Source organism: Eucalyptus grandis, chromosome 2 (genome assembly GCF_016545825.1).
Source record: "Eucalyptus grandis isolate ANBG69807.140 chromosome 2, ASM1654582v1, whole genome shotgun sequence".
NCBI lineage: Eukaryota > Viridiplantae > Streptophyta > Magnoliopsida > Myrtales > Myrtaceae > Eucalyptus > Eucalyptus grandis.
This window is the reverse complement of record NC_052613.1, coordinates 49,855,787-49,870,168: the sequence shown is the minus strand read 5'-3', so window position 1 is coordinate 49,870,168 and position 14,382 is coordinate 49,855,787. Positions and strand designations below refer to the sequence as shown.

The window sequence follows — 14,382 nt, the reverse complement described above, 5'->3', positions numbered from 1 at the left end:
ATTTGTCATAAAGATTTCAAGAGTTCACTCTAGTTTTTCATAAAATATTGAAAGTTGGTCAATCTGGATCAGTTAGATTAGTTTTTTATTTTCAAATCTTATCTTACTATGCATGAAGATAAGCAGGAAGAAGTTTTCAATCTTCAAATTTTAATAGAAGATCTGTGGAAACATTTATTTTCTTATTAACATGCAATCCCAACTGAAGCTTTGCGGAGTTAGTAGCAGTTACGGACCGCTTGAGAAATTCTTGTTATTGATATCGCAAAGATACTTCTTGGGAGTTTATGAGGGATTCTACCTAAAACTCCATTACTAAATAAGGTTTTAAGATAGAGAACATTACCTAAATTGATTAGAACCTACTGCTCACGGGATAGGACATTGTGACGTGCACATAGCATTGTCAGAGTTTCTATGTTAAAGCGATAAAGAAGCTTCATGACGCCTAGCGCAAGTATCAGCTAGGCCTGTATCAACCACATCGGTTTTGCTTAGATTTCTGAGACTTGTACAAAAAGTGCACTGTTACCCAGGTTTTTCGGTAACCTAGAGGAGCCTAGAGCAAGGGGATGAGACTGACAAAGCAATGTAATGGATGATGTCAATTGTTTTGATCCATCAAGGTTCTTCCAGGATTAGTTGTCTCCTTATTCTCTTTTGGGCTAATCATTCGAAGCTCAACTCTTATTACATGAGAACAATCACACAATAGGATTTACATGAATTTGAGGTTTACAAGGAGCAGCAGCGAACAAGAGATATAGCTACACCACAAGAACCTAACTTACTTATAAATCTTTCATCGAGCAGTTTGGTGAATAATTTCAGAAAATTCTGCCCCAATATTCTTATCGGAGTTATATAATTGATGAGCAACTAATATTGATGAATTGCCGGCCAATATCTTATCTGCTGGACCTCTGAGCTTTTCTCCATCAGCCCTGCTCTGCTGCTGCAATGCTAGCTCTAGGTTCCATAAAACATATCCCATTGAGGGTCTCTCTCTTCCTGTTTCTGCCAAACACTTAACTGCTACATCAGTGAATGTCCGGAAACAGTCGGGGTCGATCTTTCCTTGTAAATATGGATCAATCATCTGACCAAGCATACCTGAATGATAACATTTTAAGGCACATTCAGCCAGACTCTGTGGTCCATCCCCATTCCCATGGGCAGGTAATATTGCAGGTTTGGCACAGAGAACTTCAAACAACACTACTCCAAATGAGTACACATCTGACTTTGCTGTAAGTTTGAGACGGCGATAATACTCGGGGTCAAGATATCCTATGCTTCCTTTTACTGCAGTGCTAACTTGCATGTCGGATTGGTTCATTGCATCGGGCCCAAGTTTTGACAATCCAAAGTCGGACACCTTAGCCTCCCATTTGTCGTCCAACAGTATGTTGCTGCTCTTCACATCTCGGTGGATGACAATCTGCTTCCAGCCGGTGTGGAGGTAGTGTAACCCACGTGCTGCACCGATGCAAATTTCGAGTCTTTTCTTCAATGGAAGTGGAGGGCTGTTGGTCTTATATAGATGTTCTCGCAAGGTCCCTCGACCCATGAAGTTATAGATGAGTATCATTTCTTTGCGCTCCAAGCAATACCCCATAAGGGTGACAAGGTGGTGATGGCGTAGCTTTGAGAGCATGGATATTTCAGTCTGAAACTCGTGTAAACCCTGGTGTGAAGAAGGATCGGCACGCTTTACAGCAACCAAAGTCGCACCACCATCCAAGGATCCCCTGTAGACCTTCCCAAATCCCCCGGTTCCAATGAGAGCGTCATCAGAAAAGTTGTTGGTCGTGGACATGATCTTTGTCAATGGGATGGCGTTCTCCCCAAATGGCTTGCAGCATTTTGAACTTCGTTTTTGGCATAGGGAGAATGTGCCATACCACTCGGAAGGTATGTACAACAGTGTAAAGGAAAACAGAAAAACCACTGCAAAAAGCCCATAAAAGATGCTCAAACTAATTCGAGTAGCTTTATCTTCTCTGTAAGGCGAACCATGAGAAGTTGCTGTACCAAATGGATTGAGCCCTGCCAAATTATCCCTGGAGTCTGGTAATTTGAAAATCTCCAACCCATTCAAGATGCCCTGGCAATCACTTTCAGATGGCCCATTATCACTACTTATTGTGATCTGCAGATCCTCCATTCCTGTATCTAGTTCTGAGCAATCAATAATATAATCTCGATAGACTGGCCTTCCAGGCATACGACTCCATCTCACTATACCAGCAGTCATATTATTGATGTAGACTTTGAAAACCCTTCCATTTTGTCTGATCTCTCTTGTGATCTCGCAGAAATGAAGCCTGACAAGGTAGCAGAACCCCGAATTCACAAGGAATGACCAGCTCATATTTCCACCAGATTTTGGACTTAATGTTCTTGCTGTCGAGTAAACCTTCTCTGGTGCAGTGTAGGCAGGCACCTCAGGGCTGTACTTTATTCCAAGTTTAGATTGAAGGATAGAAGTGAGGGCTCCATCAGGAACAAAGTAATCTTCATCTCCTGACCACGAGCGCCACATCCTGGCATCACCTTCGGGAGGGATGTCATCGCCACCTACATTTACCCTGTGCATTGTCTCGAGTACTGTGTAATTTACAGCATATATTTGGGAGGAATTTCCAACAAGTGGAAGTCGAACATCTTGCATGTATACATTCGCAGGCATAGTAATGATTTCGATCTTGTTCACAAATGCATAGGCTTTAGAATGACCAGATGAGGGGGTAAATGTGATGCTTAGAATTTGGGCATCCACCTTCATAACAAATTCTCGAATCACACATTTAATATCTGAAGAATCTCTCGAATAGGAGGACTGGGAGGTTCTCAACAAAGTGTATTGACCAACACTAACAGAGAATAATGCATCCGATACATTTAGGCCTGGATACGAGGCTAGACAGAAATGAAGTCTGGTGAACTTGTGTCCAGGAGAGACAGTGAAGTTGTGGGTAAATTGTTTATGAGACATACAAACAGATATCTGGGGATGCGCTGGGGTACCATAGTCCTCGAGGTCGGCTTCACTGGCTTTAACTTTCAGGCTAAGACTTTTTATCTGGACATCAGATGGAATGTCTTCTGCAGAAGAATCACAGCAATATGTTGTCATCTCCATCGGCAGGAGAGAATCTTCATCTGCATACACAACTACAAAGTTTGTTTCTAGCAAGAGACCGAGGGAACACAGAACAAGTATTAGTCGCATGAGGTTTTGAGACATGGAACTTGAGAAGAATGATGATGCAGAAACAGAAATTTGAAACTTTCACAGAGCAAGTATTTTTGGTTAGATATCAAACTCTTGTTAGCTTCCGTAATACCGTGAACAGAAATGGACTCCTGGTGCTTGATCTCTTCCTGCCATTTAATTCTGAGATAGAAGTAGAAGAAAAGGGCAATGTGTCGGATTACGCGTTCTAAGCGAAGACTTTGAAATATGACACATCAAGTCTGCTCAAGTAGCAATCCTGGCTGGGTCCTACAGTGGAGATTAATTGTGAAAGTACAAAGGCATGATTGTTTTTCTTTTTTATTTTTGGCAACTTGGCTACATTAGATGGATGCCAGAGGGAAATCTTCCGAGAGGCATTATAGAAGTATTGATGATCTCAGAGACTTGATACTCTTGTAGAATATCCGTTCTTGGCAAGTACTTTTTTTTTTTTAACAACGTTCTTGGCAAGTACTTGACTGCTTCAATGGTGAAGTTGTCCGTCCAAATCAACGACCAATCAATTCTATAGTCAATTGTCAAGGGTGTCCAAAGTCCGCTCAATGTAGCAATGCTTGGAAAGTTCCTGGAAACAGGCGTTCCATTTCATCCCATTGAACGTAAGCATCTCAATGTCCTAGTTCTCGTTAGAGAATTTAAACCTCTTGACCAGAGGATGAGCAGTTAGGAACACAAATTATTGAAGAGAAATAAATTAAAAAAGAATACGTACGCATGTTTAGGTAAAGAACTTTTTCAAAATTAGAGCGGGAAAATTACTTTAGGTAATTTTTTTCACTATCAATACAGTATTGCTTTTCAGTCTTAGAGTTACAACTGCAATAGATATTTTCCCAATATAAAGCGGTAGCTTAGGGTTGTAATGGCATGCGAAAATCCCTGCTAGGTCCACTGTTTAGGAAATTTTAGGGAAATTTGGAGAGTTTCTACCAACAAAAATAGCACGTAATCCAGCCAATTTTTGCCGGCTGGTGTTGACATGGATGCCAGATGATGTGGCAATTTCTTTAAATAGCTTTTTTAATTTTTTTTTTTAATTTTTCTTTTTCATTTTTTTCCATGTTCTTTTTCTTTTCTCTCTCCTCACCATGGAATTCTCTCACAGTGGCCAGCGGAGCTTCTAGTGGGGGTCGCGGCCCTTGCTCAACCTCACCGAGGGCTGCTGGTGAGGCGGCTTCACTTAGATTTATGCGAGGCCAACCTCGAAGGCGCCCTTGCTTGTGGTTGGCGAGGCCATGGCGGCCATCGCCAAGGCCTGGGTGAAGGCAATCCCGAACTAAAGTGAAGCAAACTTTGCCTGTAACATCCCGGGTTTACACTGTAGACATATACCTCACCGAGGGCTGCTGGTGAGGAGGCTTCGCTTAGATTTATGCGAGGCCAACCTCGAAGGCGCCCTTGCTTGTGGTTGGCGAGGCCATGGCGGCCATCGCCAAGGCCTGGGTGAAGGCAATCCCGAACTAAAGCGAAGCAAACTTTGCCTGTAACATCCAGGGTTTACACTGTAGACATATTTGTTCGTTTTGGACACTAAGTCCTCACGATTTTGTTCTTTTCGGGGCAGCCAATACTACCCCAAGAAAACGCGTATGTACAGTTAGAGGAACCCAAGCCTTATAAACTAGTCTAGGACTCTCTCCCTAGGCGATGTGGGATAAGAGACGTGCCATCTCCCTGTGCATGGTCACTTAGGTCGTCACACTCTCCACCCCTTAAGAGCACATGGAGATCGCATGTTTGGGGACCAAGGTGCAAACGCACCGCCATCCCTCCTCCCCGCGCACCGTCGCTTGGGTTGTCACACTCTCCACCTCTTAGGAGCACAGGGAGATCGCATGTCCAAGGACCGAGGCGCGGACGCACCACCATCCCTCCTCTCCGCGCATAGTCGTTTGGGCCATTACACTCTCCACCCCTTAGGAGCACAGGGAGATTGCATGTCCGGGGACCAAGGCGCGGTGAGTTGGCTCTGATAGCTCTTGTAACATCCTGGGGTCTACAGCCATCCCTCCTCCCCGCGCACCGTCCCCGCGCACCGTTGCTTGGGCCATTACACTCTCCACCCGGGTCTACAACCATCCCTCCTCCCTGCGCACCGTCGCTTGGGCCATCACACTCTCCACCCCTTAGGAGCACAGGGAGATCGCATGTCCGGGGACCTCCCTGTGCACCGTCGCTTGGGCCGTCACACTCTCCACCCCTTAGGAGCACCGGGAGTCCCATGTCCGGGGACCGAGGCGTGGTGAGTCGGCTCTAATACCACTTGTAACATCCCGAGTCTACACTGTAGACATATTGTCCGCTTTGGACACTAAATCCTCACAGTTTTGTTCCTCTCGAGGTAGCCCATATTATCCCAAGAAAACGCGTATATACAGTTAGAGGGATCCAAGCCTTATAAGCTAACCCAGGATTTCCTCCCTAGGCAATGTGGGACAAGAGGCGCGCCATCTCCTGCGCATGTCTGGGGACCGAGGTGCAGACGCACCGCCATCCATCCTCCCTGCGCACCGTCGCTTGGGCCGTCACATTGCTGGCCGGCTTGCATCAATTCAAAGGACGAAAGAGCAATTGCGACCAATGGAAAATCTAAAAGATCTGGGATTTGCGAACAGTCCTGGTCATTCTAGATTTTGAAAACAGGATGAGGACAGAAACGGAAGAATAGCGCGCGAGCTGACCACATGCTCCCCAAAGGAGCTGAGCCAATCCCTTCCCCTCCTTGCTCACTTGGGCTAGAAGCAATGGGGTCATCGGCTTTTCTCCTCACTTTCAGCTTTCTTTCCTTCCTCTTCTTCTTCTCCCTCAGCAAGCTTTGAAGTCGAAGGAGGAGATAGTGATTTTCCTATTCGGGGGAGCTGCGGGCGAGGCAACCCTCACTCGCGGCAAGGCTGGTGAGGGCTTCAGGTCCTATTTGGTACTAATGTGAAAAATTTTAAGATCAAATTGGTCTAATGAAAAAGTTTATGACTGAATTAATACTATTGTAATAGGTATAACACTTTTTGGTACTTTTCCTCTCGTTTTGGTAACTTTGCTTTCCTTTTCAAGTCATGTGTCCTTAAGCTTTTTATTTTGTCAAATGAAGCGAGATATAGATGGATGATGTGCCATAGGCAAGTACACATTATTCATGTTCATAGGATGACAAAACATGATAACGATGTGTGATTTACTTTGGATACTCTAAACGAGCATTTCGTCGGACTAGTCTTATCATAGAATGCTAAAATATGAAAAAAGTTCACGCTATTCATTGTCTATGAAAATACTATGATAGAGACAAAACATAATAACAATGTGTGATTTACTTTGGATACGCTAAACAAGCATTTCTTCGGACTAGTCTTATCATAGAATGCTAAAATATGAAAAAAGTTCACTCTATTCATTGTATGTGAAAATACTATGATAGAGCCGGACCTTACAAGGATTGCAATTGCAATCTACTCATTTCTGACTTGGGGAGAGAGTTGTGTGAGCTTCCTGTTGCTCGAGTGATCTAGCTTTGTTTGATATATTCATTTTATAGGTCAATTTTGAAAAAAATTACCAAAACAATGTCTCGTCCTATTGTACTACTACCAATTATGTTCTAAATCTTTCAGTTTATTCAATTTAATATTAAATTTTTTGACGATTTGTTAATATAGTCATTTTGATTAATTTTGATTAGAAATCATCGACAAAAATATCAATTGTCTTACATGATACAACTAGCAATAACATGAACAATTTTTTCAAAAAATTGCCTAAAATTATGTATTTATTTATTTACTCTTTTTTTTCCATTGTGGCTAACTAAGGGAAAGAAAAACGAAAAGAGAAAAAGAAAAATTATCTAGAAGCCTGTCTTGAAAAATCCTAGGGCGGGCAAATGGGACATTTTCAGTGTCGACATTAGCCTGCCCCAACTCCGGAAAAAGACAAGGCTAGGACCAACGACTATTCCTAAGATCACTTATATCACGCCGATAATCACTGTCAAGAGGCTGCCATTTTGAACCTATCCTTATCACCCTCAACTTGCATATTCATCCGACCAAAGCCACTGAGATCCTGATCATCATCACTTTAAGAACCCGCGACTCGGATTTCTAGTTTCCTCCAATTCCTTCCTTTCCCTACCTTGGAAAGAAACCATGCAAGTGCTCATCGTCTTCAGCTCTCTGTTTCTGTCCCTATTCTTGTCTCTTGCCAAACTCTAGTACAAGTTATGGTGGAACCCGCTTAGGATACAGAGGATAGTGAATGAGCAGAGAATCGGAGGTCCTCCTTACAAGTTCATCCATGGAAGCAACAAGGAATCATTCAAGATGACCATGGAGGTCAGGGACATACCCATGAACAATCTCTCTCATGACATATTTCCCAAAAATTCTGTCACATCCCGATCCACAAGAATAAGGGCATGACACGACCGTCATTTCATCAAAGAATGCAGCCTCAACATAACCAAAATTTGGCCTGATATCAACATATATACATCCCCATATATACACACACATTTATGTATGACAATTAGGGTAATTGGTTGCAATATCAGAGTAATTTATAATCCACCAAATCAAATGTACACCTCCTCCAAAGACTAACTCACAAACTTATCAACTATGCACAAGTCATACCAAAAGTTTCCACCACAAAAGTCCCCCCAGACAAACGCTCAAGTCTACTTGCGATTCGTTGAAAAACCTAAAAAACAAGTAAATGAGAGGAGTGAGTTACCACAGCTCACTGAGTAACACATTTCTTCTAAGCGAGAAGGGTATGACTAGCTAGTAGCGAGGGCGATGCCTCTGGGTGGTACTCCCCACTACTTGACGAGTGACGGCGAGAGGATGGCGAGTAGATGGAGGCCGGTGAGCAGTGGCAATGGCACATGGCGGACGGTGGGTGGGCGGCTGGCTAGTAGCGAGGGCGAGTGGTGAAAAGAGTTATTATTATTATTATTATTATTATTTTTTTTTTTTTAGCAGCTCAGCACGATCATAAATGAAACTCTGCGATTACACCCTCCTGTCATTGTGTTGACAGGGCAAGTTGAGCAGCAACTCGGGTTGGGAAAACTTGTTCTTCCTGCCACCATCATCTCAGTAGGAAATCTCAAGCTTCACCTGGACCCTGAAATCTGGGGAGAAGAAACGCTTCTCTTTAAACCGGGCCGGTTGGCAGAAGGTATTGCCAAAGCCACCAACAACAACCCGGCCGTGTTCATTCCCTTAAGCTTTGGGCCCTGAATCTACACAGGAATGAACTTCGTGACGCATGAGGTGAAGATCGTTCTCTCAATGATGCTGTAGTTCTACACCTTCAAATTGTCCACTGCATATGTCCACTGTCCAGTTCAATCCTCACGATTGGCTCGAAGCATTGTAGCTTGGTTCACCGGCATGAGACTAATGTCTTAATTTGTAAGATGATGAACATATATGCCTTCATATCTCAATGCCCTGTGTTGTGCTTCTAGGATTCGTCGAACATTAAAAGGAGGTTGGGGGATGCTGATGACCAGCGGATCCTCCTTAATCAGCATAAGACTGCTGGGGTCTAGTACGTTCTTTATTTACCATACAGTACAATATCTATGCGAGCAGATGTGTGCCAACGTATATTTGCTGTGATATAGAATTTGTCGGGCTCCATTTCGACCTGTGAAATCGTCAGGAGACGAGGACAAGAAACTAGGGAAGCAGGTGCGCCATATGAAATTGACTGGTCGATTGTTCCATTGATCTTCGCTTGTTTCTAATGTGGTATGTGCCCCAATCCGTTGGGAAGAGATAATTTTTTTATCACCACAATTAAATTATTAGGCTGGTCACGAGGATCAAGATATGCATATCTCATTATTTGGATATGAAGGCATATATGTCAAATTTAGAGACCGTCACCAACCCTCCATTCGGGTCACCTTGAACTAACCCAAATTAAGATATGCATATCTCATTATTTGGATGTCAAATTTGGATGAATGGAATATTGCTGCAAGGGTCTCAACGAATATCATCCGTTTGTACCATTCAATTAGCCTTGGATGAAAATTGACTTTGAATCAAATTTGGTCCAATGTTGTTTAAAAAATTTAGTGTCTAAAATGATAAGGGAAATCTAAATAAAGTCTGAAGTGCCTTCATTTTTTTTTTCAAATAATGATATAATGTGAACATTATTTCAAATAAGGACTTGAAATGTCATTATTTTCTCAAATAAATGTCTAAAGTGGATCTTATTTCAAATTGGGGCTTAACTTTCCGACTGGTCAAGAGCATTTTAATCATTTACCTTTTTTAAAAAACAAAATTCCTTTTTTTTCTTCTTTAGCCAGTGGTTGATCGGTCTCGACGATGCAGTAAAGGGTTGGGTGAGGTTGCTCTTGCTCGATTTGATGAGAGTCACCCTCGCTAGCCACTGGGGCCAAAGACGACCTTGCGGCCATTGATGAGGTTGGCGATTGCCAATGGTTGATGAGGTGACCCTTGGGGGAGGCCACCCTCGAGGATATCAATGAGTTCGGTCCTTGCTAGATTTGGGTGAGGGTCACCTCGCTAGCGGCCAACGATGGAAGGCCTCGCCGACCCTAAGTGAGGCCGACTCTCACTAGATTTAGAAAGGGTGGCCTTGTCGGCCGTTACTATTGCTCGCTAGAAAAAAAATTAAAATTAAAATTGTATTTGGACAAAAAAGCCCTTTGATTGGTTGGAATATTTAGTCGGCCACCGACCAATGAGGTTTGGCTTTTAGTTGAAATAATCATGTTCACTTCAGGTTCTTATTTAATACAATATATTTTGAGTCTTTGTTTGAGAAAATGAGAACACTTTAGGTCTTTATTTGAAATTTTCCCACAATCATAATGTTGCAGCCTACCTTTTCCATCAAGAAGGAAAAAATATAGGCTTAGGGATATCATCTAAAAGGTAGGCCTATGACTCTCGATTAGGCTCAAGCTCATCCAAGTCTATACCACGCGTGATGTTGATGAATTCAATTATAGCTTGAATTGACGCTATAAAGGTTTTTTAATAAAGAGTTGCCGCTAAACTATTAAAGCCAATTAAAAATCAAATGAGGCATGAGAGTATACTTTATTTTCTCGCAACTAAAGTGTCTTGTGTTAGGGATTTAGTTACACTAATTAATCAACTAGCGTCATTTAAACACCTAATCTTGGCAAGATGTTTGTTAGGCAATTTGGATTGATTTTAAACCCATTCACTAGAATGTGAGGTGATCATGAGGATACGCAATTATTAAAAATTTCAATCAACAACCAAGAAAACATTGAATAAATTGCGAGAGAAAACTAGAATCTGATGCTAAGAAATAAGAAAAAAAAATATCATTTCTAACTAAGCCAAAGGGAAAGCACAATTAAAATATCATAAGTGCGCAATCACATAATAGTCGAAATAGAAATGCGTAAACGATGACCAAACATTTGTCTCTAAGAATACTCAAATAACATATCACTTGTTCAATTTTGAGCACAATTTTTTCACATGGATTTTTGCACATTTTAAGAGAAAACTAATTTTTAAGATTTTCACAAATTTTATAAAAAAATTTGAATTTTTTTAATTTTTTAATAAAAACATTTTTTTAGTTTTTTAATCCGAAAATGGGAGTCAGGCTGGGCCCATGGACGTGCAGGGGCTACCGCTGCTCTGCCGACTGGGCCACGGACATCAAAGTCCTAAAGAAAGGAATGGTCTCAATAAAATAAAACCCAATCTGGCCACTATGAGATCAAACCCAAAGCCAACTCAACCAAAAATAAATCCAAACAAGCCCAATTAAGCCCAACAGTCACTATCCTTGTAATAAAAATGAAGCCCGAATTCGCCGAATTAACACTTCAAGCCCAAGACTCACTAAGTCTAAATGAGCCCAAAGTGCAAGCCCAGAACCATTGACGTCCAATAAGCCCAGAACAACAAAACGTCGATTATCCTATATTAAATCAAGAATCACCGGATCCTCCAACGACCACCCCATCGGCTACCCGGAACATCTTCGTGAGCGATCTATTCTCGACAGACTCGACTCAGACCAAACCGTGATAGACCCGACTCCACCATTGGTTGAAGTCGGTGCCCTGGCGACGTCGGCCAATGCGACCGCGAACCAGCAGGACGGAGTTGTCCTCGGGCAGGCCGACTCCCAGCTCCCACAGACGTTATCCCTCCACAAACCTGTCACGGCACAAAACATAGGATGCACGCGAAGCAAATTAGACACAAGAAAAAGTTTGGGGATCTAGTGGAGGCATTTTCACAAACAGGTGACGTGCAACCCTGATAGTGGAGTTTCCTACACAAACGGGAGTCAAAATCGCACAGGGGGTTCTCGAAGGAAGACAACCAAAGACTGATAACGACAGAGCATGGGACCGACGGGACCGGTGATCGCGTGAACCTGACGGCCGCGAGCTCCGGCCCCCACGTGTCCAAAACAGGACAAAACAGAGCAAAAATAAGGGGAATAACGGGGCACCGGGGCGCGCGGCCGCGGGGACCCTACCTGGCTTGGGCGACAACGGCCGGAGGCGACCTCTAGTCGGCTATCTCAGTGTCGCCAAAGCGGGATCCTCAGGACAACGGCGGATCGCATGCAAAGATCAACTTACCGAAAATCGAGCGCTGTGGAAGAGGGAGGGGGGGGCGCATGGCCCCTGCCACCGCTAGCTTGCCGTGCCGGCCTGCCTCCGACCCAAAGGTCGCGCTCCTCACTCCCGGTCCTGCCTCTGGCCTCTGCTTCTGTCCTTCGTCCTCGTCGTGCCAGCGTCGCTCCAGTCGCTTGGGGAAGGACTGGAAGGAGGAAAGAAAGAATAGGGCCAGGCCGAAAAGGAATGCAAGAGGGAAGGACAGACCGGGCCCAGGAGGAAAAGATAAAAAAAAAAATAAGGTGAAGAAAAAAGGGCCGGGCGGCCCCGGCCCGCGTGATATTTTCTTTTAATTTTTTAAAAAGATTAATTAGTTGATTTTTTTCCTTTTTCTTTTTTCCCCATTTTTAAAATTTTTTTCTAATGAATTCTATAAATATTAATGTCAATTCTCCTAGTATCTATATGCTATGCAATTTAATCAATTTTTTTTTTTAGGAGTTAAAAATTAATCCATAATTTTCTATGTAATTTTTTCTTTTTTTGGTAAGGTAAGAATATATTGATTTAAACCAAACAAACAACTCGGAAACTGGCATAAAAAACTTACACTCAACGAGGTAATAAGCCAGGTCGAGTGGAAGGAAGCCAGGAAAAAGAAGCCAAAAGCTACCAAGGTAGCAACAGGAGGCCAAACGGCATCCATGAAAGAGCCAAATAGAAAGAAAAGCTACAAGGAAATACAACCAGACAAGTGAAAACAGCCAAAAGGAGCCAACGGACAAGAACAACACCAACCCTTCGAAAGAAAAGGCAATGAGACCTTGACACGCTAGTAGGTGATGAAACAGCAAAGGCCAAAGCACTTAGTCCGCAAAGATGGCCGGGTCAATACCCCAAATTCGTAATTTTCTATGTAATTAAATCTTAAATAAATAGTTAAAATTTAGATGATAACAATTTTCCATTACGTTAACCTAACAAATGGTATTAGAGCTGATAATTAATTGATGACCCACTTTCAAAGCTTATTAATGTTTGGTGGACATCTTGAAGAAAGAACCTTTGATGTGACTTTTTGGTGGAGGTAGTGAATGGCGTGTCTTGGCTTCTTGCTGAACTTGGCTAGGTAAAGATGAGTAAGGTTGAATCTGAAGTTTGAGTTATAATAATGTTAGTGTAGAAAGACTTTTGGATTAAGGAGGAGCTCGGCTTAACATAAGATATTCAAATGTGAGGTGGAGATTTGCAGAGTTGATGATGTTAGAAGAAAGAAATCTCCCATCAAGATGTGGTTTATTATGAAGGCAATTAAATATATCTCAATCGATCCATAGTTGCTTCAAATTTTTAATGAATCTGAGTCTAACAAATATATTGATGGGACCCATCCGTGGGCAGTGCAATTGGTTGAGAACTCTCCTCCAGTGAAGGAGATCAAGGGTTCGAAATCCTGCGTTGTTAGCGATTAAAGCGAGAAGCCCTGACGGTGGGTTGTTGGGCTAGTTTCCCCCGAGATATAGTCGTTGTTGGGCCTCCACCGCGGAGGCCTGTAAAACCCCAAATCAACGTAAACTGATAAGGGCAGGTTCCGACGGATCCTCAATCACCATATATATATATATATATATATATATATATATACGTACTAGATTCTTTATTTGCGATGACTTCTATTACTAGTCTTAACAATTTTTAGCTATTTTCTTTGATTTGGCTTAATATTTCATCCCACCAATCTCGGAAATAAATGGCCCACGTGGATATGATATCTACATGAACATTAGTACAATCAATGAATCATCTAGAAGAACAATCTTCTTCACAATTGATAATTTTTTCTATTTAGCATCTCTACTAAAAAGATGGTATTCACTTCCCCATGTTTCCTATCCAAAACAATATGTGTGTGTGTGTGTGTGTGTGTGTGTGTGTGTGTAATTCTATGTTTTTGGAACAAAAAAAAAGGAAGATTATTTAATGTTTGATGGAATGAAAGTAATTTCCCTGAGCCATCATAAGACTTTCCCGACACTAATCCATTGAATGAGTAACTTGTTTGTTTGATTTCGACTTTTGCGATTGTTTTTTCCCGGGCTAGTACTAATCTATAAAGAGAAGTTGCGCCTGCTGCACGACGGAAGAGCTTACTATTTTTCATACAATCCCCATCAGCTGACACTGACATCCATCAAATAATTGTTTTTCATGGATAATCCTTCGTTTATCTTCAAGGGTCCGCTCCCTATTCCACGTCTCCCCCGAATCGTCAACGTCGAGAAGGTTGTCATTTTCCATCGCGTCTTGTCTCCATAGGCCGGCGTTGTCTTCCATCTAGGACGTCATGTTTCCGTCCATCCACCCCGAAGGATCCGGGTTGAATTATTTAACCCCACGCGCCCTAGAAATTTCTGTCGGTCTTGGAAAATAATGGGCATCAGCATGGCCATTGTGTTGAGCTCTCTTTTGGTGTTTCTAATCAAAACTCTAGTACAAGTTATGGTGAAACACACTT

General features: G+C 42.4%; 1 protein-coding gene and 1 long non-coding RNA gene across 2 annotated transcripts; both read right to left on the bottom strand.

The window, feature by feature from the left end:
* Positions 1–668: 668 nt before the first annotated feature.
* On the bottom strand, positions 669–3,423 carry LOC104435589 (receptor-like protein kinase FERONIA). Its single transcript, XM_010048312.3, has one exon. It carries the CDS (start codon positions 3,248–3,250, stop codon positions 803–805), a length of 2,448 nt encoding a protein of 815 aa, XP_010046614.3. The 5' UTR covers positions 3,251–3,423; the 3' UTR covers positions 669–802.
* Positions 3,424–11,011: 7,588 nt separating this feature from the next.
* Positions 11,012–11,915, bottom strand: LOC120289660. Its single transcript, XR_005547769.1, has 2 exons — positions 11,786–11,915; positions 11,012–11,457 (listed from the first exon to the last, which is right to left on the bottom strand). It is a non-coding gene; the product is annotated as an uncharacterized LOC120289660 (long non-coding RNA).
* Positions 11,916–14,382: the final 2,467 nt, after the last annotated feature.

Bases quoted from the DNA above. Each gene is read 5' to 3' on its own strand.
- LOC104435589 (XM_010048312.3), bottom strand. From the start codon at position 3,250: ATGTCTCAAAACCTCATGCGACTAATACTTGTTCTGTGTTCCCTCGGT.